At 38.9% G+C, this 25,876-nt stretch overlaps 2 protein-coding genes across 11 annotated transcripts in view; both read right to left on the reverse strand.

The window, feature by feature from the left end:
* The window catches only part of NKTR (natural killer cell triggering receptor), a 38,134-nt gene extending 18,361 nt beyond the window's left edge, over positions 1-19,773 (reverse strand). For 4 of the 10 annotated variants that reach the window (XM_070391497.1, XM_070391496.1, XM_070391495.1 and 1 more), the window contains exons 1-8: positions 19,674-19,773; positions 19,404-19,484; positions 13,671-13,745; positions 12,616-12,723; positions 12,053-12,097; positions 10,233-10,320; positions 1,672-1,701; positions 831-976 (exon numbers count right to left, since the gene is read on the reverse strand). In XM_070391497.1, coding sequence (XP_070247598.1) covers positions 831-976; positions 1,672-1,701; positions 10,233-10,320; positions 12,053-12,097; positions 12,616-12,723; positions 13,671-13,745; positions 19,404-19,461 — 550 coding nt within the window. In that variant the 5' untranslated portion in view covers positions 19,462-19,484; positions 19,674-19,773. Of the gene's footprint in view, positions 1-830; positions 977-1,671; positions 1,702-10,232; positions 10,321-11,718; positions 11,747-12,052; positions 12,098-12,615; positions 12,724-13,670; positions 13,746-19,003; positions 19,248-19,403; positions 19,485-19,673 lie in introns of those variants that run through there. The other 6 variants (XM_070391503.1, XM_070391498.1, XM_070391499.1 and 3 more) reach the window with 5 other exon arrangements.
* Positions 19,774-22,724: 2,951 nt separating this feature from the next.
* On the reverse strand, positions 22,725-25,825 carry SS18L2 (SS18 like 2). The gene is made up of 3 exons (XM_070391046.1): positions 25,650-25,825; positions 25,315-25,391; positions 22,725-23,004 (listed from the first exon to the last, which is right to left on the reverse strand). The coding sequence occupies exons 1-3, from the start codon at positions 25,716-25,718 to the stop codon at positions 22,917-22,919; spliced, it is 234 nt and encodes a 77-aa protein (XP_070247147.1). The 5' UTR covers positions 25,719-25,825; the 3' UTR covers positions 22,725-22,916.
* Between the last annotated feature and the right edge of the window lie 51 nt (positions 25,826-25,876).

Below are 25,876 nucleotides of genomic sequence, written 5' to 3' on the forward strand. Positions count from 1 at the left end.
TAAAAAACGTGATTAGCAAATACTGTAAAACATGCTTTATGTATAACAAAATAAAAACAACATTTAAATAAACTTTTTTTCAAGCTGATAATACTGTTTGCTGGTGAGATTGTAAGGCAACAAAGCCCTTGCCTTCATGAAATCTATGTTCTAGAGGGGTCAGATAAGAAAGTAAGTAATTGCATAATATGACAAATAATAAATGAAAAAAAGCAGTATAAAGGGAATAGGGAGTCAGGGGTAATTTAAGATAATATCTGAGCAGAGACTTTAGTAAAGGGAGTGAGGGGGTCAGTCAGGTATCTGAATAGAGTTTTCCAGACAGAGGAGTCAGCAGCACAAAGTCCCTGAGTATTTGGCATGTCTGAGTCGTCAAGGTCAGCATGCTGGAAGACAATGAATGAGGGAGAAGAAGTCGGAAACAACAGAGAGCCAGATGCCTTACAGGCCATTATAAAGACTTCAGCTTTGGCTGACTGAGAAGGGAGCCCTAGGAGAAGATCACTCTGGTGGGCCTTAAGGACAGACTGCAGAGTACTGCCACTGAGAAAAGATTATAGAGGAGCAAAGATAGAGGCGAAGTACACTTATGAGGCTATTGCAATAAGCCAGGTAAGAGACACTGGTGTTGACCAGGCTGCAGGGGAAGGAAGAAGAAGAGGTAAGATTTGCTGATGGACTGGATACAGGGTATGATAAAGGGTCTCAGAGCCATGGATATACTACTCATTAAATCCAGGGGGTAGCCAGGAGGTATCTTTAAGTCACAGTCTTCACCATGAGTTGCCTGTATCCTAGCTCCCATTACCCCTTCGCCCCCAAACTCTTACCATCTTTTGTTGATTTTGTGGCAAGCACCCCACAGTCAATAACTCGCACATCTGCATAAGGTCTGCTTGCAGCATCAGTTTTCAGATTTTCAATTTGTTCGATTACTTCAAAACCGGAAATAACTAGTCCAAAGACAACATGCACCCTGTCACAACACAAATGTAAGAAAGAGTTGGTTTGCTGACAATTAAGTACGAGCAGTAATCATGTCCACAGACCTAAGTATAAAAGCACAGTTTCTGATGTATAAAGGAAATTAGAACCTGAAATCTACTTCATAAAAGAAAAAAAGCAGCCGAAACCGGTTTGGCTCAGTGGATAGAGCGTCGGCCTGCGACTGAAAGGTCCCAGGTTTGATTCCGGTCAAGGGCATGTACCTTGGTTGCGGGCACATCCCCAGTAGGAGATGTGCAGGAGGCAGCTGATCGATGTTTCTAACTCTCTATCTCTCTCCCTTCCGCTCTGTAAAAAATCAATAAAATATATTTAAAAAAGAAAAAGAAAAAAAGCAATTACTCAATTTGGGCCTTAGTTTTCTGCCTTTAAAACAATGGTTCTTATTTTATGGTAAATAGTCCTATAACAGTAAGAATGCACTTGCTACTCAGAAACCATCCCTACAGGGTCACTTCATGGCTGAGAAGCCCTGGTAAAGACCCCTTCAAGGACATGGAAGCCATGGAGTCTCAAGGTTACTGCATCCTATGATCTTTAAGTAAGCATCTGGCTATATAAGATCAAGAGCGGCCCCTTGAGGGTTTATCCATGGTCCAATATGCCTGGGACTGGCCACACAGCCCCCACCTCCCCCTGCCCAAAGTAATAAGAAATAACTCTTACCCATCCAGGTGCGGAGCAGGTTTCGTGGTACTGTGGAGCAAACATCACAAAGATGGCAGAAACCAGGTGTTCCGGTGAACAGAGCAGAAGAGTTTAACACAGAGCATGTAGAAAACAAAGAGGTAAAGATAAAAAGACCAGGAAAAAGTTAAATGATATACATGTAACTTAAAACACACATGTAAACCTTAAGAACAGCAATAATAGCATTTTACTGATTAAAAAACTCAAAATTATATCTATTTCTCCAATGTGAAGACTATATATATATACATATATGCACACACACATACACATATTTATGAAATAGGTTTGAAATATACAGCATAGACATTAATATTAAAGTTACTCTAAATTCCAAAAAAACCCCCAAAAAAACAAACTCAAAATGTATTAAGATAACCAAACAAGAATAAAAAGAACTATCATTTGCTCAATGAAAATGAAAGTGTGATCAACACGTGCTCCACACACTTGACAAGCATGAGTTCTGTTCCTATGTCTCATACTGAGCCAGTGTGCATCTTTTAGGCAGGCAGATGGGAGTGAGGCCTCAGGAATTCTGTTTCCAGAACTTTCCACCCCTCTTCCTTCACCTAAGGTGAAGCTCTGCCACCACTCAGAGCAACTCTGAAAATGCAATAGGAGCAAACCTTCAATCTGCCAACACTTCTGACAGCAAGGTAAAGATGATGGGTAACATTACAGACATTTCAAATTTCCGTGGCCCAGAAAACACTCAAGTGGCTTCTTCCAGTTACAAGCTGGCAGCTAGTCACTCTTGAGAAGCCTTTTGGGTACATTTGGTTAAAATATTTTGAACCCAAACTGGTTTTCCCATAGCATTTTCACAAATCTTCACCTTGTGAATTGCAGTAGAAAAAAATCTAAAGCAGAAATAACTAGACTCAGATGTATATGCCACAAACATCTTAACTTTTAAGATGAGTAATGAACACTTGAAAGAAAGATCACTGGACATCAGGCCATGTTAAAGCAGTCAATTGTACTAGGAGCTCCTTTATCAATTTTTATATTCAATTTAAGTGAACAAAATACAATTTAACCTTCACAACAATGCTAAAAGTCAGTATTCTACAAAGAACTTTAACACTTATACTTACATTAAGACAATCCAGTTCTGTAAGACCACTTCATAATTTAAGAAAATTAAAATGTCAACCTAAGTAGTTCTAGAATTTTAACGGGGATCTTGAGTTTTAAAACCACTAGTCTCAAATTTTCCTTAGAAGATTGAGAAGTGGTTACTCAAGCTAATGTAATATTAAAAATGAATAAAAACAGGCAGGAGAAAGAAAGAAAAGAAAAAAGAAAGAGAAAAGAAAGAGTAAGTCAGCAAACTGATGAGGCACTAATGCTTCAATCAATAAACTAGCATCCAGAAACTACCTTGGACAATAACTTTGAGAAAGAAATATGCTTCCCACAACTATCAAACTTTACCAAAGCACATTAAAGATAGGACGAAATCAGTCCACACTCTAGACAGTGATTCCATTGCAGAAAGATGTAAAGAGGTAAGTTCAAAGGTTTTTTAAATGTTATGCTGTGTAAAGGCTCCATCTCAAATGTGCAGCAGTGAAACAATGGATGGTTTGTTGGTTAGATTTATTCCTCTTTCTTCCTTGATCCCTTCTCTCACAATTCTCAATCTTCTGGTACAGAGGAAAACCTACAGATTTTTCCAAAACACACAGAACCCAATTCAATTCACCACCTTGGCTAATAGGAATGCTGTAATATGTATGGCAAACCTTTGCAAATGCTAAGATATAAACATTCTAGCTAACTGCATTGATGTAGCAACATACTACTATCCTCAGAGACTCGATCTGAGGATAGAATAGCTACCTTTCTGTAAATTCAAGTTGAGTTTTTAATTCAAATGAAAGCTGAAGACAAATGAACTTGGTCCTTCACTGCAGTAGTGAAGGAAACAAATGAAGACAGGAACAATTCATTCAAGGACAAGTTTCAGCTGGTCCACAGTGCCCAATCTGGTGTAATTCCGTCCGTTTACTTACGTCTGCAACTCAAGATGCAGCAATACAAGTTTATACCCTAATTGGGTTAGACTACATATTAAGAATACTGAAACAATCTTAATGAAAGGAAGCCCTCTGGGGTTCTCAGCCTCCATTCCAGTAGAAATCCCAATGTCAGCAGACTTACTGGCACTGGGCTGACACTTAGACATGGATAAACAGAGGATGCTGCCAAAGGGGTTACAGAAGGACAGGGGGAAGTGATACGCTCAGTTCAAGCTATTCAATTCTATTACAATGGACAAAGCCCTCTCGTCCCACCAACTCTTAACTGTTTGACCTTTCAAAACGATCCAGTTGTAAAGTCCCATGCAGTGATGACATACGCTCAGTAAGTTAAGACCTTAAGAAGGCCACAGACTATCATTTGTTCATGCTTATGAAAACATATCTAGAGGAGAACAACCACACAGAACATTTCAAATGACAAAAGATTTCAATATTTTCAGATTTTCATTTTCTTCTGTCACTTAGACACTAATTGTCCAGGTTTCCCTAACTCTTGAATCTACTTAAAAAATGCAGGGGTGAGCAAAAGTAGGTTAATAATATTACATAAATAATACAAAAATCAATCAGTAAATATTACAAGAATAAACTGTGTTTCATGTACTCACAACTGTAAACCTACTTTTGTCTACCCCTGTATATGTACCAGGGTTCACTTAAACCTTGTAAATCCTAGAAATTGGAAAGTGTCACTATTACGCCAACAATCTATTTTTACGCCATTACCAAAGAAGCTTTTGGCCTTATACAAAAATTAATAGTTCTGTACTAAAATGAAATCTAAAACCATTATATACAATATAACACCCCCAACCCTGAAGATATGTGGAAACTTGGTAGACATAAGCCACTGAAATTAAAACATGCTTCCCAGGGTCAACCATGAACAATAAAACACACTTGTTTTAAGGTATTGCTGCCATACAGATCAAGCAGAGTTTTTTCCCCGTAAAATTGTTCAATACACATAACAATAGGATTAAAGAGATAGAGGCAAAGAGAGAGAGAGAAAGAGAGAGAGAGAGAGAGAGAGAGAGAGAGAGAGAGGGAGAGAGAGAGCCTTAGAGTAATGAGACATTACCTTTGGAGCGCACGGTGTAACACTCTTTCTGTAAATTTTACACAAAAATGGCAAGAAATAAATTGTAATACACTTTTAAGACAAGACTGAATCTATGTTTTAATATTAATATAACTTCGAAATTAAATATTTTCAAGTTTTATGCAAAGCAAGAAAGCTTCTTAAAATGGAGGGCTCTAAATTTTCTTTCACATAGCTATGTATGTAGAAGTGAATCATATTTGAGAAAAGCATTGTGGTCAAAGTTGAAATTTGCTCAGAGTGTTAATACACTATTAACAAAGCATTACGTTTCGCTCACAAATCCTAGAAACTAGCTAAGTCAACTAACATCTTTCTCAAAAAGAGAGTAATGTATCCTGAGTACATACAAAAACATAAATCTTTAATGCCCAGGAGCCATTATACCAGTGGAAAGCAAAGATTTAAATGGGAAAAAAAAAGCTGAGTTAAGAGAATTCAAAACCAACATTTCAGGAAACTTTTTTACTAATTCACTTCAAATAGTTCAAGAATGTTTTGTGCTCCCACATTTAAAACCATTTTTCAATCATACATCACAACAGATCACTATCAGAAATGAATAAGCAAATTTTGGACTGTAGCTACTGTTCACGGATATATACACAATGTAGCTGTTAAGTCACTGAAAATAATAATATAACAAAGCATCATAACTAGAATTTTAAACATCTTCTCAAAAGAAAAAAAGGCAAAATAGATGAATGTGTGAGAGTGTGCTGTCAAATCTTGGCCACGTGACAGGACTTTATAGTCCTAATTCTGATTTTCCCCATTATGTACTTTTTTCAAAGAATATATACTGTCTGATCAACTTTAACGCTACTGAACTGTAAACATAGCTATTACTACTCAGACCGAAATCTTATTATATATAGTAGACAAAATTCTTTATAGTTTTTTAGAACATATTAAATATTAAAATACTTAAAAACAAGCTATAATTTCTTCTAAAGGCACTGATACATGGATTACTGTCAAAAAAGAATATGTTTCAAATAATGTGAAGTTTTCAGTGAATGTAAAAAAAAAATGACTCTAGGTGTAAAGTAGTTTGTGAGAAGAAAACAAAGATAGCATATTTCTGTCTAATGCAGTCTTTAATTTCAATTTTCACCTTCCAACTCCTGAAACCATCACACCATCATGGAGGAGGCACCAACAAATTATACAGAGCGACATAGCCTTGTGAGGGCAACAGAAACTAACCAAGCCACATTATGGGGTCCTACACATATGTTCCAAAAGTCACCAAAATAGAAGAGCTTTAAAAAATTCAGTGCTATTGTTAACATGATACCCACCAATGCATACATCACATAAATACTAAGTAATACTAAAACTGAATTTTAGGGATGACACTTGATACTTAGATAACTTGGCTTATGGTTAAGTTTTATAAGCATCTTTGTTATGAAAAATCCTAAACATAACATATGAAGGTATTACCCAAAAAATGGAAGAAAAAAGCTAGAACTTCTCAGGTTATTAACACTTACTAGCATTTCTTCTCATCCATATTCATGAATAGTGGAGGAAAAAGAATTTCTACCCAAATACACCTTTGCTACCCCAAATGTCAACAAAGCTTTATAAACCCCGTAAACCCAAACCACCCCACTCCCTTTGCTGTGGAATGATCAGCACCTGTCCCTTTCAGGTGAGTAGCCACTGGCAAGTCAAGATTCTTAAATGACAGAGCACATCCTAGAACTTCTGTTTTCCTCCCTATAATCCTATTTATAACTGTTAAAATATAACAAAAACTCATTGTTTAAAATCAAGTTTGACTTTTCTGCATTATTTTGTTTTCACACCTTTTTATAATTACCATGACCACTGACAGAGATGTCTGCAAAGTTCTGAAAATCTTTCTACCCGACGATTGTGACAAAAGGCACAAGCCCAAGCTTTAACCGCAGCGGATGGAGAGATTGCTGCTGCTGCTGCTGCTGCTGCTGCTCCTGACTGAGGCTCGATGAGCCCAAAGCTTCTTTGCAGCACCTTTTAGACTGATGAAAACTAGGCAAAGACACCGATTTCCTTTAGGCAAGACAATATTTGCACAAAAATCATTTCACATATTCAGAAACTTAGGGTCAACCCACAAAACTTTCTTCTTTTTATGTGCACATGTTCACACTAAAAGATTTACTTTATCTTTGAAAGTGGGGTAGGAACTTTATAACGTGCCATTTTATTTCCCAGGAATGCTTGATCTTCTAATACCTAACCAAAACAAATTCAGAGCAGAGTGGTCAATAAGATTTCATAGCTTACAATGTGCAGGATTCTCTTTCTAGCTATCAACTGTCTATAGATTATGAATGAAATTGTTATAACCTGGCTTTTCTTCCTTAGCTAGTATTATCTATAGAACAAAAAAGATGAACTAGATCTCTAAATTCTTTTCCACTCCAAGACTTTGTAATTCTATAGCTTTTATTGTGGTGCTTCCTAGTCTTTGGCTTAAAACATAAATAATAATAAAAAGGACAAAATGATTAAATACTGAATTAACTTGGCTACAAATTTTGTCCCTGTTCTTTGAATTCCTTCAATAATACCTCAACATGAACCATTATCTCCTCAGTGATTCGTGGGGACACCACCATACATCACTTCTCTCATGTTTCCTGAGCAGTACAATTCCAAAAGAATCAGTTTTCTTCTATTTAAGTCCCTAAACCAAAATCATGATAACTAATACAGTAGTAGATATAAGCAATTATTGCAAAAATTACAAATAGCTTGATAGAAGAAAGCCTGATTTCTATCATATATGTAATTGTTCTACTCAAAGAAAGCAATATATGCAAAATTATATGTAATGAAATGCTGTATGCATAGGAAGGGGAAGTTTTAAATGTGTAAGTAATGAAGACAACAGTTATTGCATTGAAGCACAAAAATTCTTGAGGAACATTTTGAAAATACCCACACTAATAGCATTAAATGTACTCTTTAGGAATTGCAAAGTTAACAGATTTAGAACATAAACTACAAACACAGTTTTTGCAAGGATATATCAAAAGTCCTTATTAAGTTTATAAAACAGGAACTATAAAGACAGTTCGTGGCATTTTTACCACCCATTCTTACACTATCCTTTTTTTAAAAATTGCAGAACTACTGCTCAAGGTGCCACAGAAAGAGTTGTGGTAAGAAGGTAAAAGGCAGAGGAGCCATCAGATGGCTGTGACCATCAACCCCCGAAACCTCAACTTTGAGAGATATTATCTGTGATCACATACACAAGTTGAAGACAGTACATTATACTTTTTTACTATTGTTGACTCCAAAAGGATTTAGGCTTGCAAAACATGAATTTTCAAAGATTATTCTTTTATGGAAAAAACCATCACCATTTTACTGTCCTTTCTAAAAAAGCAAGGAGATGTTTTGTTTAGAAATATGAATGGTTTGATTTTTACATTGCAACCCATAAGGAACTGGTACTTTTAGCCAGCATTATAGAAGCACATTCATAAAAACTTCTTTTAAAAAAGAGAGATTAGAATTTTTTTGAGTGTGCAAAAACACTGTTACTTTCAAGATTGCTTTTAACTGAAAACGCATCTCCAGAATTAAATTTCAAACTAAAAGTAGAAAATTTTCTTTCAATCACAGCTCACAGTAATTTTAATGCCATCTACAGTTCATTATCAAAACAAGTTTAAAATCTGTAAACTCAATTTACTAAAGTTAAAATTTTCATTTAGCATTACTTGTTAAAAGTAGTAGTCTGATGTGAAATTAAGCAATGGCTTTAATTTTGTTTTGATACTCAACATTTCTAGGAAAGACTTAAGCAAGTACTAGATAACACAGAAACAAGACACTCTAATTTTTTTGACTGGAGAATCTCATATATTGGATTTTAATTAATGTATGTACGTGCACTGGTTTTAACTCTTAACATTTTATAAACGAGCTAGGCGGTAAGTAACAATGGGAAGAAGCAGCTGCTACTTATTAAATCAAATTTTACATGTGCTGATATCAAAAAAGGAAATCTAAAAGAAACTTTAGAGCCCTCAGATGGTAGCTTCTTGACCAATGAATGGTTTATCATGTTCAGTTCAGATAAGCTTAAAAATGGAAATGGGAAACTCAATCAGAGTTAAGAGCTTCTATATATTTAATTACCAAATAAAAAGTTTTTCAAAATATTTCCCACTACCTTTTTTTGACCCTGAAGAAGGTTAAGAATAGAAAGATACTCTATAAAGAAGTGTAATAACGAATACTCTCTGGCATCAAAACGAGATACAGGAACAACTGCTTAAGGTCTTCCTTTTTCCTGTACAAATCCAAGTATTATAGCTTCTCTCAGCTTTCCATTTTTAGAACATTCTTAGAAACAGAATGCCCCTTATCTGAACTTTATCAGATCATGGTGGAAATCTATTTTTTCAGACAAATTTAAAATGTGAAATTTAAATTCCTTTAAATATAAATTACTTTAAAGACAGGGAAGCGCCATTCATATTCATTCATTCAGAAAGATGAGCCCCCCCAAACAAAAAACTTTTTCTGATAAGAGATAAGTAGTTCTCCAATATGAGTAGCACAACTATAGAGATTTACTTCCAATCTAAAGCTTTAGACTTCATGCTAGACAATTATCTTTCATATTTTATATCATAGGATTATAATAAAAATAGGTTTTGGAGGAGCTGTAGTTAAGAACATAATTAAGAGTATGCTAAAGGTCTTTTAGATGAAAAATAAGTAGTAAGATTTCAGTTGTGCATGCACGTATACATAAAGGTGTTTGTATTTTAAAAAGCAAATTTAGCATGCTGAAGTTTCCTGAGTGATAATCTCATAAATTCTGGTGGAAATGACAACAGCATTAGGTTAACTGCATAGAGATCTCATAGGTTTGAGGTTTTTAAAATATAATATCAGAAAATAATAGTATCTCTCTCAAATTGGCTCAAAGAGCAGTAAGAGAAAAAGCAACTATATGATGGTTTATTCAAACCAACTGCTTTCCATGCCAAGGGTACATCTAATCCTAGTCAATGAACAATTTTTAAATGGCCATCAATAATTGATGTTCCAGTCTAGCTTTGGTAAACTGAGCCTCCAAATTAGTTAAGAGTCAAAGCCAATTTCTTTTCGTAAGATGATAATGTATTTTGAAGATAATGTACATGTTCAAGGTATGACCTTTAAGTATAATTCTTCAAATCCAGGATATCTGCTGAACACAGAAGTGGTTGCTAGAGCTTACCAGTTACTATACCATCAGAAGTTAAAAATAAAATCCCAACTCACAGAATTCTAGCATTAAACTTGGTTTAACTATACCATCTTTCTCATGAACAGCGCTTCTCTGTTTAAGAAAAGCCCATCTCTGAATTATGCCTACTCACATGAAAAACTGGGAACCATTGGTATGTTTCCCTCGATTAGCCATTGACAAAAGGAACGCTCTGTCATGTTTGAGAATAAAGTTTTCATCTGTTTGAAGAAAACACAAATTCGTCAGTCTCCAGTATAAGCCACTTTTAAAGTGTAATGTTCACAGAAATAAATAGAAAGCAAAGGATGAAATTCCTCTTCTGGTCAGTACAGATACTTGACTGAATATTTAGAAAAAAAGTTTCAACTAACCAAATAACAAAAGCATAAAAAGACCAAAAAATACTACTTAAAGCCGTGAGAAAAAGAACATATATTTAATACTTTATATAAACAGCCTTAGAACAGTCACTTTTAATAATAACATACTTTGGCTAAATAACATTTAAACTATAACTTTCAGGGAAAACTAATAAAGAAATTTTAGAAAAAAAAATCTCTATTTAGTAAAGCTCATTTCCTCCAAATTGTCTTGCCTAATGTACATGAGAGCTTAATAATCTTCTTATGTGCTTAATTTCTATATAGTAAATTTAGCACTCAAATGAACTGAAGCTAGACTGTGAGAGCAGAAACCAAAAAATTACATACATTAAGTTGTAGAGACATGCCTAAATCAAATTAAGTATGAGGATTCCTTCCCATCAATAGGATCACAAAATTATCTAAGGAAGAAAGTCCTGTAACAACAACTTAAATGGCAAAATACAATGTTCAGATACACAAGTATTTGCCACAGGGAACGACCACATGAAAGTGGCCTACCAGCATCAGTCTCAAAGCTACAGGCTAAGAGGACCGGCCACAGAGCTGTTTCTTAATAGTTCAAAGGAAATACTCTGTCAGAAAAATCACTTAGAGATTATTTTAATTCCAGCAGAAATATCTTGAGAATTTAAATTTCCTTTTAACATTCATACAAACAAATCTTTCTTTAGAACAAACAGAAACATAGAAAACTTTAAAAAATGATTACCTTGGGAACAGGCTTCTGAAAAAGAGTAGTAATCCATTTTCCCCAAAAGAAATATAAAAGACTATTATAACACTGGCGCTATCACGGCATTAACACCTAGTAATATTGGATCCCATTATAAATCTCTGCAACTGACTTTTCTAAGGCTTTCAGGGCAAGTGCAACAGTTAGATTTATGCAAATGCTACTGCTGTAGGAATAATACACAGTCATACAGTTCTAGTAGACAAAAGAAAATATACAAACCTTGGACAAAGAAAGAAATACCAACTTTTGTTCAAAGAAATTGCTTGGTTTAGGGGGAAAAAAGACACAACTAGGTTCTTTTCCCTGATGTGGAAGTAATAACCCATCAGGGAAAGAAAAAAGATACAGATGTATGAAGTAGTATACACAATTTTCCAAGTCTTCAAGCAATACTGAAATGCAGCCACAACCTGACCCAGGCTGTCCATAAACTTATTAGGAAGGGTGCAAGGGAACAGAGTTGGAGTTTGTGTTACTGCGCTTCGTTCTCTTACCTTTTCATTTTGCAAAAGACCACATTCTCTATAAACAAAAGAATATGTTGACAGTTTTAGGCAGGAAGATAGGAGTTTTCATGTATATAGTTGCCTAACCTCCATGCTGAAGTCATGTTTAACCATAACGTTAGCCTTAATTAATCTTGCCAATTAAAAGTTACATATTACAATATACTTTATCCCCAAGTTCATGCAAATAAAGTATTTTCATGCAGCATTAGTTTCATGCAAAAAGTGAACTAAGAATAAACCTCTTCTCATTAAAAGTACATGATCAAACTTGCTTTAATATCAGAACTGAAACAAGAGACCATAAAATATTAAGGCTTACCTTTAAAATAGCCACCATAAATTGATTCTCCACCTTTTCCATTACCTGCAAATAACAAGCTACATTAAACTATAATGACAATTTAAAATATACTCACACATATAAATTACTTTTTATGGTTTCAATTTGCTGAAGGAGATAACACCTTGTAATTATTGCAAATAATCAAAATTCTAACAAATCTCATCTTTAAAATATAAGTGTAATCCTATTACAATAAATACTATTAAAAGAATTATCTCCACAACCCATTTATTTCAAACAGTAATCATACCAATAAAATTCTAGAATAAATACAACTGAACAGTACTTAAGCATTTATCATAAGGTAATTCACCAAGTAATTATATTATTAAAATTGCATAAAAACAAAATGTCTTAGCGTTTTGCTTTTGCACACATTCCTGGTCTACAACATTCCTTCACCCAACAACTATTCACTGATCACCTAATATTTACATTATACTGTATCTGACAATATTTACAATTAGATACAATGATTAATAATGATTACTTTTGAAACTGATAGACAAAGTTATTAGGGACATAACTTTTAGCTCTACCTTCACTGAAGTCCCCACCCTGAATCATAAAGTTTTTAACCACACGATGGAATGTAGAACCTTTATAACATAATTTCTTCCCAGTTGTTTTCCCAAGGCCTTTCTCCCCTGGAAAAAAGAAAAAAAAAAAGAAGTTTAGCTACAAAAACATCCTTCCATGAAAAATGCCATCCATTCAACCCTCTGTCAAATCACTCTTGTGTGCTGGGCATAAAAGATACAAGGGGTTCACAGTGTGACAACTTCACACACACACACAAACCAAAATAAATATACAAAGCAGCATATAAATGTTAAATTGTGTGGTAATCAGGGAGTTTGTATAAAGATTGTGTATACGTGTGCGTATACCCAAGTATGGATTTTAAAAATAGATATAATTTGCTGTTTCTATTTTTAAGGTAACATTATAGATGCTTTCCTTCCCATTTTTCTACTTTTAAAAATTATCAGCCCTGGCCAGGTAGCTCATTTAGTTAGAGCATCATCCCAACATGCCAAGGTTTCTGGTTCGATCTCCAGTCAGGCACACATAGGAATTAACCAATGAATGCATGGATGGGTGGAGCAAGAAATCAATGTCTCTCTCTCTCTCTCTCTCCCGCCCTTTCTCTCTCTCTCAAATCAATCAATAAATTTTTAAAAATTTTAAAAATATCAATCCAATTTTATATAACAAGGAATAACTTAAATATATTTTGCCCCTCTACCTTCTAATCTTAAATTTCTTGTGAAATCTGGAGTAGTAAATTTGCTCAGAGTACTAAAACTTCTAAAATTCTACCAAATCAGTTTTGAAATGCTATTATTTTATAAACTACATTGTACAGAGATTTCATTACACACAATAGTACTCTATTTTTCATTTTTAAGACCATTTATTCTCTTTTCCCTTGAAAAAATGCTTCCATGATTTCATATTAGTGAAAATAATATTTTTATTTGCTAAACTAATTTCACAGCCCATTACTTTTTAAGAAATATGTCTACTCTGTTCAGCAAGGAAAAACTGTAAGCCATGACTTCTCATTAGAATAAATTAATGATTCATTTACCTGAGCAGAGGCAAAGGAAGTTTTTGCATGTTTTTGGACATATGTCTGAGAAGAGCTGAAACATAATGCGACCAACTGAAATAAAACACATGACAAAAAAGGTAAGCAAGTTGATTACAATATACCACATTTTATATGGGAGGAATAAAACAGATACATAAAATTGACAAACTGGAAAGTCTATTTTAGTAATTCACTTTAATTTTTAAAATTAACAGGTACTATCAACACATTTTATATTTGGCTACAGACAAGCAAAAGCCAAGACAAGCCTATGTCATGTTGTAATCCTGATGTGACCACTAGGTGGCAGGAATAAAATCAACAAGTACCCAGAATCTGAATGAAATCAAACATCATCTTTCAATAATATTATTGTTCCTATTTCTTAGAAACAGCTGTGCTAGAATTGCAGGTACAATGGTGAGAAAGAAGACATACATTATGGACATAAAAGGTATGGTAGTTATAAAAATAAGCATTGATTGGAAAAAATATTATAGATGATACACTACAAAAGGCAAATATCACATATACAATTACAAGGGATAAGGATAAGAACAAAGGAACAGATCATATTGGGTAGGCAGAGAGTAAAATCTAAGAAGACATTAAGCAATTAAGCATTTCAACAAAATCAGGCCATTTACTCAAACATTATTTACTAACTAGAAGCCCGGTGCACGAAATTCTTGCGGGGGGTGGGGGGGCGGTCTCTCAACCCAGCCTGCGTCCTCTCGCAGTCCGGGAGCCCTTTGGGGGATGTTCAACTGATGGCTTAGGCCCGCTCCCCATGGTCAATGCGCATCATAGCAACCAGTAGTTCTGCCATTCGGTCGATTTGCTATACAATGTGCTGAGCCATCAGTGATATGAACAAAGTACACTTGTATCCACCCACCCTAGGCCTGGGCATGTGAGGGCAAAAAAATCCCATGTCTGTTTTACTCACCTCTGTCCCCACTGATTTTGTATAGTACAGTGATAATAATGACAACAAAACCCTTGAAACAAAATTATTCAATGGTAGAGAATAAGATATAAATGAAGGACTGCCTAAATATACAGATCAAAAGTATTCACTATGTACCAGCAAAAGTTATTATACGTGAAACACCATCAAGACATAGTTTAATAAAATCTTTCTTTTCAGAGATATAAGTCCTTCTAGAATCCAGGCAGTAGAATTATGTTACTTACAAAGAAAAAGCAACCACAGTATAAATAAAACCAACAAGAGAGGGTTAAGTTGGTAAGAGAAAGGACATTTCCTCATATTGACTTTGCTAAAGTAGATAAAAGAGGAAATATGGGTTTAGGAAAACTTAAAACATGTAATCACCTGTAGAATTAAAAACGTATGAACTGTCTTTCAAATTACTGTGGTAGAGTAACTCATGTAAAAGGAAGTAGTAAGATAAGATAAATAAGATATAAGCTAAGGTAAGAGAAGATCAAAACAGCTCTATAATTATTTAGGCACCTAAAACTTTTTCATAACATGTCATTCAACACCCAAGTAAAGGTATCCTGGAGATAGTACAATTAAAAACTCAAAAGAGAATGTATTTATTGGCTCATGTAGTAGCTGACAAGGATATTAGCACACATCAGAGAAGTGAAGAACTGTAAGAACCAGGATGTTGAGGAATGGGGCCAGATCTTGGAGCTGCCAACTCTCACAAGGCAAAAGATATTGAATACCATCACTTTCTTTGTCCCAATGCATACAGTCCTAAATATTTCCATTAATGCATAAGACCAAAGGTAAATTAATCACTCAACTCAGGAAGAAAAAAAGCAATAAACCTAAGAAAAATATAAAGAAGGTTTAGTGAAAGTACAAGCAGAAATCAATGAAGTAAGAAACTGAAATACATCAGATTTGATAAATAAATCCCAAAGCTGGTTTGCTGCAGTTTTGTGATGAAAATGCCAGGGTCTTTTTTTGTCAATTAGTTTTATTTTCAATTACAGTTTACATTCAATATTATTTTATATTAGTTCCAGATATACAGCATAGTGTTTAGAAAATTACACGTTTTACAAAGTGTACCCCCAGATATTTCCAGTACCCACCTGGCACCATACATCGTTGTTACAGTATTATTGACAATATTCCCTATGCTGTACTTTACATCCCCATGACTATTTGTAACTACCAATCTGTACTTCTAAATCCTTTCTATTTTTTTGACCCCAAAATGTCAGGGTCTTTGCATTAACTATGTTACCTAAAAAGATCCCTTCGTGTAGCATAATTTAGGTACATAACTTTGCCTTTCCCCTTTCATATTAGGTTTTCAATCTATGCACAGAAAATCTACCCTTCAAAGCGTCTCTACTCACACATTACTAACTAAGAATCAGGCATCAGCTCTGGCTGGTTTGGCTCAGTGGTTAGAGGGCCAGCCTATGGACCGAAGGGTCACAGGTTCGATTCCTAGTTAAGGGCATGAGCTTCAGTTGCAGGCTCGATCCCTGTCAGGATGCAAATGGGAGGCAACCAATCAACCTGTCCCTCTCACACTGATGTTTCTCTTCCCTCGCCCTTCCCTCTCCACTCTCTCAAAAAGTCAGTGGAAAAAATATCCTCAGGTGAGGCTAAACTAGAAAATCATTAATAAAGACAACTGCAAAATATTCAAGTGCTTGGAAATTAAAACACTTCTAAATCAAATAAAGTATTGTGCATTGAAATAAAATGAGCAATATAACAAAATCTGTGGGGTGTACAAAATAGCTGGGGTCCATGTAGAGGGAAATTTATAGCATTAAATGCCTACACTAGAATATAAAGGTCTCAAGTCAACAATCCAAGTTTCCACTTTAAGTAGCTAGAAATAGAGCAAAATAAAGTCAAAGCAAGCAGTAGAAAGGAATAGAGTAGAAATCAATGAAATTGTAAACAGAAAAAAAAGGGGTGGGGTGGGGAAATCAATGAAATCAAATCTGGTCCTTTAAAATGATAATAAAGTTGATAAACCTCTAGCCAAATGAAACAAGGAAAAAGACAAAAGGCACAAATTATCAATATCAGGAATGAAGGAGGATATATCACTATAGATCCCACAGACATTCAATTAAGGGACTATGTCAAACAACTCTATGCCCACAAAGATAAAATGGACAAACTTCTTAAAAGACACAAACTACCAAAACTCACTCAAGAATAACATGAAAAGTTCCTTAACTATTAAAGAAATGAAAATCTTAGTTTAAAACCTTATGAAAAACATTTCTAAGGAACAATACTAGAATTATTTCAAATAGGAACCACCTTATTAGATTCACAGAGAAAAACTCATGTAAAAAGCCTTTTCCTCTCACCGGATGGGAGTGACTCTGGTTGAGTGACAACCCATGAACCAGGAGGTCACAATTCCATTCCCAGTTAGGGTACATGCGGGGTTCTGGCCTCAATCCCCAGTGGGGGGCGTGCAGGAGGCACCCAACCAATGATTCTCTCTCATCATTGACGTATCTATCTCTCCCTCTCCCTTCCTCTCTGAAATCAATAAAAATATATATTTAAAGACTTTTATAAAAAGTCTTTATAAAAATATATATAAAAAGACTTTTATAAAAAAAAATATATTTAAAGACTGTATATAAAAAGACTTTTCCTCTTTTGATATACATTTGCATTCACCTGGTGGCTTTTTTATTTAAAATTCTAATTTGATTGCTATAAAATATACACTTTTCCATTGATAGCAATGAAAAAGCATACTGTGCAGTATTCAACTCAATTTTTACTGGCAATCCACCTCCCTCTCCCAATTCTTCACTCTCTTTCTCTTTCTCTCTTTCCCCTTTTCCCTCTCTCTCTCCTTCCCCCTCTAATAAAAATGAAACTTTTATCAATACTTCTTGATCTCATTAAAGTGAACACTATGGCCACTCTTCAAGGATCTTTGCTTAAAGTCCATCAAAGATATTACTTTGCACTTCTATCAAGTGAATTATTAACTATACAAGAAGTCAAGAGTTTTACTTGAATAAGTACTCAGAGACAAATACAATATACTAATGGTTAAATCCCACAAAGCAGAATCCATCAAACTGAAGTGATCCTTAAAAGCTGTGCAAAAATCAAGTACCTACTATTTATATAGACAATTTACTGAGTTGAAAGTGCTAGATAAGTATTACATGAGATTGGACCAGATGAAACTGCAGATTACCTATGATTTCAACCTAGAACAATGTAAGCATTCCCTGTCTCATATATAATTCAGTCTTCTCAAGGGTGCTACTCACTTCTCCCAGGATGGTATTATAATGAATTACCTTGGATGTTGGGGACTGAAGTTCATCCAACATTTACCAAACATATTCCAGACATTTTTCACCACAAAGGTTATTTACAAATCTAGGATATAAACATGTACGGGGAAAGCGGTACTTTACATGACTACAGAACCTTTATTTCTACTTTTCAGGAGTGTTCTATTTTTAATTCTTTATAAAAAACGTTAAGTTCTACTATCTGACGCTTTGATTCACTATAGAATAAGGATTAAGGTCCATCAAGGCTCAAAAGCTAGTAAGAGAGAATATAACAACATGTCCAAGATAACATCATTCCTTTGCTCAAATCCCTTCAATAATTTCTTATCTTACGGAGTCAAAGTCCTTACTATGGCCTATCGCCATTTCCTGCTACTCTCTGTCCTCCCCGAACTTCTCCAGGTCCCTTAAACACGCAAGTCCTTAAAATCCCCTGCTCAGGACCTTTGCATTAAACTGTCCCTCCACCAGGAATGTTCTTCTCCAAGATGCCATCTCCTCCAGATGTCTGCTGAGTTGTCATCTCCTCAATATGGCCTTTTCGGACCAACTTATTAAATCAGGACCCCTACTGTACAAGTCACTCAATTTTTTTTTCCTCCTGCTTTATTGTCTGTCTTCCCCCAACAGGCTAAAAACTACAAGGAAGAGAGGCCTTTGTTTTACTCACCGCTAGATCCCCACAGTCTAGAACAGTAGGAGGCTCTCAAGAATCTACTGAACAAGAAAGAGGGCGCACAAAGACTGCATCTATGCCTGCCATTTAAAGTTCTGTTACAGATAAAAAAAATAAATTTAAAAAAAGCCAAGAAAACAAGCTTGAAACACTGCTCGCTCTGCTGCTACTCAGAATGAAACCACCACCCGTTAGAAGAAAATACTTTATTTTCAACAAAATACCCAGACAAAACATGAATGCGTGCAGCCAGTCTGCTGGTACAGAATGCTTGGGTTTAACCAGAGGACTTCCCCAGGCCGTTTCCCCAGGAACCACAGATTCTGGCTAAAGATACTTTAAGGAATAACAGAGCTCGGCTAACCTATTCACGGCATTCAAGTATTGGGAAATACAACATGTAGGAGTCCGGACACCACCGCTCACAGCAAGATAACTGAAATCCGAACTGGAGGTGTTTGCCACCTAGGAACATATAAAAGGACCCAAAAGGAATGCACCCCTTTTCTTGGCGCCAGGCATGAACACTCAGTCTGGGGGTGCAAAGGGAAGGGGGGGCGAGGCCTGGACTCCGAGGAGTGGGAGTGGTGTACCGGAGCCACCCTCCCCACCCTCCCCACCGCCCAGATTCTGGCTCAGGAGAAACGGAATGTGGACCGTCTACCCGCTCCCAAAAAGGCTCAGGGAGAGTCGACGAGGGTAGACCCCTCCCCTTCCCCGAGATAATCCCGGGCCCCAGCAGGGCTCCCCTGTGTCCGGCTCACCCGGCTCCCGGTTGATCTCGATGTCAAAGTGGCACTGCGGCCGGTCCTGCGCCCCCATCGCTACCGAGGCGGCGGAAAGAGCTGGGAGAGAGAGGGGGTAAAGCGGTCAGGTCCCGACAGGTCGGGAGCCGGAGCGGGGGCGGAGCCCGAGCCTCGGTCGCCCCGCGCCAGCCTGTCGCGACCGTGCGAGAGGGTGAGACGGCGCCCCCTCCCGCCCCGGGCCTCCTGGCTCCCACACGGCACGCCCACTCAAGCGGGCAAGCTCTTCACCTGGCTGGCCTCCAGCCTGAGCAGCTCCCCGTGCACAGAGGAGAAAGCGCGGTTACAGCGGCCGAAACCCAACGCCGATAACGGACCACCACCCCCTTCCCCCAGCCCGGCCTCCCAGTGCCACGCTAAACCCCGCGAGAGTCTGGACAAATACCGCGAGAGCGCAGGCTCGGAGAGGGTCTTGACCGGAAAGGAGCACACGTGGGCGTGTCCGGGAGCTCTGGAGAAGCCTCCGGTCCGGCGCTCCTATTACTGAGCTGGTCCTTTTTTTTGTCCCGCCCCTTTTCTCTACTGGAATCAGTCGCCCAATCTGGGAGCCCTGGACACGCCTGCGCTCTCACTTCCTCTGGTTCCTTGTCGAGGGCTGGGAGCTTCCGCGCATCACCGGATATCGCGAGGTTTTGCTGTTGACAGCTTCGAGCCAGTTGTGTGAATTAAGTCCTTGAGGTTTAAGCCCACAGAGCTTTTATAGCCTGTTTTCTTTTTTGCATCATATCCTCTGTAATACACAATGCAGCCTCGAGCAGGGATCCCTGCTCCAACCTCGCCCCAAAGTAACTTTTACATTTTTATAACTTAGGGAAGGGAGAAAAGAGGTGAAGGAGAGAAAAGGAATCCCATGAGAAGGTACAGACACAATTCTCCCTTATTTGCTCATACTATTTTATAAAGTTTTAAATATATTTTTTACTGGTTTCAGAGAGGAAGAGAGAGATAGAAACATCAATGATAATAGAGAATCATTGATTGGCTGTGTCCCGCACGTCCCACACAGGAGGGTGGAGCCATGTCCTAACTGGGAATCGAACCAGCAACCTCTTGGTTCATGGGAATGATGCTCAATCCACTGAGCCACACCAACAGGGCAAGGCTGCTGTCTTTCTTTTTTCTTTATTTATTTTAAATATATTTTTATTGATTTCAGAGAGGAAGAGAGAGATAGAAACATCAATGATGAGAAAGAATCACTGATCGGCTAAGGCTACTGTCTTTAGAAAGACCTGCTTACAAGGTTGGCCTTTGAGTGGAATCTGGGAACTTGAATGGTAATCAATTTCCTACAATTATAGAAAATGTTCATTATATAAGAGTGCCTCACTATGCCTAAGCTATTTGTGTAAACACTATGACTTTTGCTGAACACCTGCTTTCCTTTGGGGAATCTGGGATATAGGTATGTGTTAGGCAGAAGATGCATATGTGACTAGCCTCTAATAAAATATTTTGGGTAATGCCCCACCGGTGTAGCTCAGTGGCTGAGGGTTGACCTATGAACCAGGTCAGGGTTCAATTCTCCGTCAGGGCACATGCCCAGGTTGTGGGTTTGATCCCTAGTGTGGGGCGTGCAGGAGGCAGCTGATCAATAATTCTCTCATCATTGATGTTTCTATCTCTCCCTTCCTCTATGAAATCAATAAAAAATGTTTAAAAAATTTTGGGTACTGACTCTGTAATGAACTTCCCTGGTAGGCAGTTCTCACTGGTCACACAGTTCATCCCTGGTTGAAGTAAGCTTGCCCTGTGTCATTAGACTGGGAGGGGCGTTTAAACTTGGGTCCTGTGTCTTTTCCCTTTGCTGAGTTAGCTTTGAATTATTTTGCTAATAAACTATAGCTGTGGTTTATATGCTGTGTCCTGTGAGTCCTCCCAACCAACCATCAAACTGGAGGGAATCTTGGGACCCATGATGCAGAAACAAGTATTACCAGAACTTGGTAACAAAATCTATATATTGAAAATTCGGAAACACACGTTTTGAAATCCTAGATTTTTTGTGTGGAAAATTAGTAGACCATTTCATGGGGTAAATAAAAAAGAGTATGTTGCTAAAATGACATCCTCATTATATTCGTCAAGATCAGATTGGCTTTCTCCAGGTGGAACAGGGAACTTGGCCATGGTATCTTCAAGCATACATCGTTATAGTCTGGCAATCTGAACGGAAAGCATTTTTCCTGCCAGCACCAGTGAGCAAAAGTCCTGGGGACATTCTGGTTGGCTTGATGAGCTTCATACCGCATCTCCTGATGGCCATGGCAATGGGTAGATATCATGATTGATCAGCTTAGGGTAGAACCAGTAACCAGGAGAAAGGAATGGTGTGTGGCCACACAGAGATGGCCATTGGGGCAATGGCTTCAAAGTAATAAGTCACCATAATTGTGGATACAGCACCCATCTTTTAGCCTTTTAGGTAAGTGGCTTTTTTTTTTTTGCCACTGACTTGTTTTAAAGCATGGCTGTTTTCATAAATGTCTGCTGCTTCATTCTCTCCAAGGGGGAGTTTGAATCTCATTAAATTCATATGAAAAACCTACTACAACAAACACTTCCTGTCAGATAGGATCCTAACTCATTTTTTGTGGAGCCCAGCACAGGCCTGGTCAAATGACACGTTATACTTGAATTGATGACCACATATGTGCATACTGCTCTATAAATGGACTGACAAGACAAATAACAATGGTTGGAATGAAGGGTCCTTGCATAGCTGTTGCTTCTGCCTGCACCACCGGTTCCCCTGATGATCATATATCAGGTTCCTTGTTATTTATAACTCCTATGAGGGGTGCACTCCCTATACCCAAAGGAGCATCCTTATCTCTGAAGACAAGGGACACGGAGCAAAGAGGCCTAGCTAAGTTCCCCCCAGTTCACTACACTCAGCTCATACCACTGAGCAGAACTGGCCAGGGTGTTACATATATTTTTAAGTTCTTACAGTTTTCCTGGAAAACCAAATGGAACACTTATTACGTGGAAATTTCTATACCTCCGTATCAGTCTTTTGTGGAAAGGCAAGCTTTATTTCCAAGCAACCTGACCAGAGCGGCCAGGGGGTCCAGAACTACAAACTAGTAGAAAGGAGAACACAGTTACATGTTCCACTGGCAGGGTCTCAGTCGGGAGTCTCACCAATTCCTCCTGATCGCCAAGCACCTGCTCAGGTTCCTCTTCAGGCTGAACCTAAGAAAGTAGGCTTGAAGAAGCCCATGACATCTTTGTTGTCCAAACACACCTATTTCAAGAAAGAAAGCACCTGGAGGCAACTTGAGGGAATCTGCTTAATTATTAAAATAAATATTTACATGGAAATAGTTACTTTAGTTCTTCACATTTTCACACTTAAAAGAGACACAGAGATTTCCTTCATGTTTTCAGCAGTGGAGTTGGTAAAGATCCTGCCTGTTTCATAGGAAATGTATTACTTTCGATTACTCCTCACAACAGCCACCTGGAAGATCATTCCATCACTTTTGAAGGACTGGTTGGGTTGGCATCTGCAATGGTAGCCAAATAAATGAGATTTCTGTGCAGCACATGCTGGTACCTACGGGTGAAAAACAGGCAAAAATTAGTCTTGTTTTTACTGAACATGAACAAACAACTGGAAGAGAATTGACCTACTCTAGTGGAAAGGCTCATCCACAGGCTGATGAGTCAGTGTTATTCACCTTCTTGTTTAACTCTTTCAAGGAAAATATATCCACTTATTTCCATAGGCACCTCTCTAGACTATGGTATTGAACCAAACTCCTAAACTGGTCCCTGTGCTCTATCTCTGTACCCCTACTCTATTCTCCACATAACAGCCTGAGTGATCACTGTGCAATTTAAGTTAAGATCATGTCATTTCTCTGTTTAGTACTTTTCAAAGGCCCCCATCTCATTCTGAGCAAAGCTGAGCCCTTCTCGTGGCCCACAAGGCCCTACAAGATCGGGGCCTCTAGTGGCCTCTCTGATCTCATCTTCTACCACTTTCCCTTTGCTCACTGAGTTCTAGTTACAGCGGCATCCTTGCTGACATTTAAAGACACGGAGCACACTCCAGCCTGGGGGCTTTTCCTCCTCATGCTCTGCCTCACATACTGCACAGCTGGCTCCCTTACCTCAGGTATCTCCTCAACTGTCACATCAGAGACACCTGGTATCACACAGCACCCTGCCCCCCACTTACCCACACTTTATTCTTATTCAAAGAGTTATTAGCATGTGCTTAATTATATGAACTCCTCTGGTTGGATTGGCATCTGCAATGGTAGCCAAATAAATGAGATTTCTCTGTGGCACATGCTACACAGAAGGTAAGCTCCACGCCTGCAGAGCTACTGTTTTGGTCCTGATTCCCCAGTAGCTGAGACAGTTCCTGGTACTCAGTAGACTTACAAAATACCTGAACAAACTTAAAAGCAGGGATGGAATACCTCCACGTGTGCTTCCTATCGTAGCGATTCTCAGTCAGGGAGTCGAGCTCCCTACCAAGGAAGAGCAGTCAGACTAGGAAGCAGGAGGCATGGCAGGTGCAGTGTGAAAAAGCCCAGCAGGAGACTTTGATAACTTTCTTACCCAGAGGCTGAGAATCACTGCACCAAACGGAATGCTTTGTAACTCTTTCTCATATAGAAAAACGGGTGTTTACTATAAACTGCAAAAAAGCAAATGACCAAATACCAGAGTCAAATGTAAAAACTTATCCAAAGACGGATTATCTCTACTATTCCACTGAGCTGTTCAGTGAAGGATTGTAGGTGATTTTTTGGGGGGGGGGGGGGGCGGGGGGGGGGGGCGGAAAGCATAGCTTTCTTAACTATGACTTCAGTAACAATGAAATAATGTATTTTTCTATAATAAACGGCATAATTCCTGGACTACATTTAGAAAACCGATTATTTTCTCTCACTAGAGCACATTAAATTACTGTACAAAATTTACCTCTGGCTTAACTTAGACATCTTTCATTGGTCTTTGTGTGTTAACGTTGCAAATGGTCTGACCCCACCCAACTGAACAGAAAAAGGGTGAGCCGCCGGGGATCCACGATAAGACAGCCGCCACTGCCACCACACGCTCCCAGGAGCACGGCCACCCCTTTATTTCCTCTCGGGCTGCTTCTCCTAAACTCTAAGGGTCCCCAAGAGACTTGCAACCACGAGAGCAATGGGCAGTGGCAGCTCACCCCAGGCCGGCCCCGGAATCTGTCTCCAAGGCCCCTTTTCTCTGACTTTCCAGGGAGCCACAGCAGCCCGCCCAGGCTCTCTCCTGCAGCTTCCTCCACCCTAAGCCCTTCCTTGGGTCACTGTTCCCGGCTTTAATACACGCACGCTAAAAACAGAAAAGGGAAAGCAGCCTCCAGGATCATCTCCTAAGACCACCTTCCCATGTGCTTCCCTCCCCATCCCCGTTGTCATCAGCTGGCATGACTAGGGGTGACGAAGGCTTGGCAAAATGAGCATAACTCAGGTTTTGAAGCGGGTGCCACCTCTGACTCCAGGCTTCACAGGGTGCAGTCCCACGGTGCCGGGCAGGCAAGCCACCGCTCCGATCCTCCCCGGAAGAGTTCGGGACAGCGGCTGTGTCACCACACGCGCTTCCACGCCACTCAAAAGTAAGGGGAGGGTCCTGGCCGATTTGGCTCAGTGGATAAAACATCCACCTGCGGACTGAAGGGTCCCAGGTTCGATTTCGGTCAAGGGCACATGCCCGGGTTGTGGGCTTGATCCCCAGTAGGGGGCGTGCAGGAGGCAGCCGATCCATGATTCTCTCTCATTCATTGATGTTTCTAATTCCCTCTCTCTCCCTCTCTGAAGTCAATAAAAATATTTTTTAAAAAAAAAATAAGGGGAGGGAGCTGGGGACTTACTGGACGCACTCGTTCGCCCGGCCTTTGTTCTGATACTCCACGATACAGCGGATCAGCTGGTCATTTTCCTCCAGGAGCTGCAAGATCAGAGAAGGGGTCAGTGCCACACGACACCACGGCGTGAAGGAACCTGCCCACGGCCTCACAGCCCCGTGCCAGGCTGTCCTGCCCCGGCGCCTTTGCTGACTTGGTTTCCCTCTCACCCCGACCCCAGAGTCCACACCCGGGCGCACGGTGTCGGCGGGGATGCAGCCACCCCGGGAAGCTTCCCGCACACGCGGCCCTTCCGGTCCTCGGCTGAGAAACCCCTCCCCTTGGTCCGCGTTAGCGCTCACCCGCTGGATGGTCTCCTGATTGACTTGCGCCTTGCCTCGCAGCCAGTCCGGTACGAAGGCCACCGACATCCCGGGAAGCCAGGTCGGAACCGGGTCCCAGGCCCCGGAAACCCCCGCGCCGCTAGAGCAGAGCCAACCAGCAGCTCCACACACTCCGCGGCAGGAACCCTGGGAAGGTCGGGGTTAGCTCTTGATGTTGATTGGTCCTCCCGCTTAGAAGGCGGGAA

This window comes from Myotis yumanensis, unplaced genomic scaffold (assembly GCF_028538775.1).
Source record: "Myotis yumanensis isolate MYYU_CA2020_CCGP unplaced genomic scaffold, mMyoYum1.0.hap1 SCAF_14, whole genome shotgun sequence".
NCBI classification, from domain to species: domain Eukaryota; kingdom Metazoa; phylum Chordata; class Mammalia; order Chiroptera; family Vespertilionidae; genus Myotis; species Myotis yumanensis.

Bases quoted from the DNA above. Each gene is read 5' to 3' on its own strand.
- SS18L2 (XM_070391046.1), bottom strand. From the start codon at position 25,718: ATGTCGGTGGCCTTCGTACCGGACTGGCTGCGAGGCAAGGCGCAAGTC. The intron at 25,392-25,649 runs GTGAGCGCTAAC...CTGATCTTGCAG, and splicing joins ATCAGGAGACCATCCAGCGG to CTCCTGGAGGAAAATGACCA. The intron at 23,005-25,314 runs GTAAGTCCCCAG...TTTCACCCGTAG, and splicing joins CGGGCGAACGAGTGCGTCCA to GTACCAGCATGTGCTGCACA.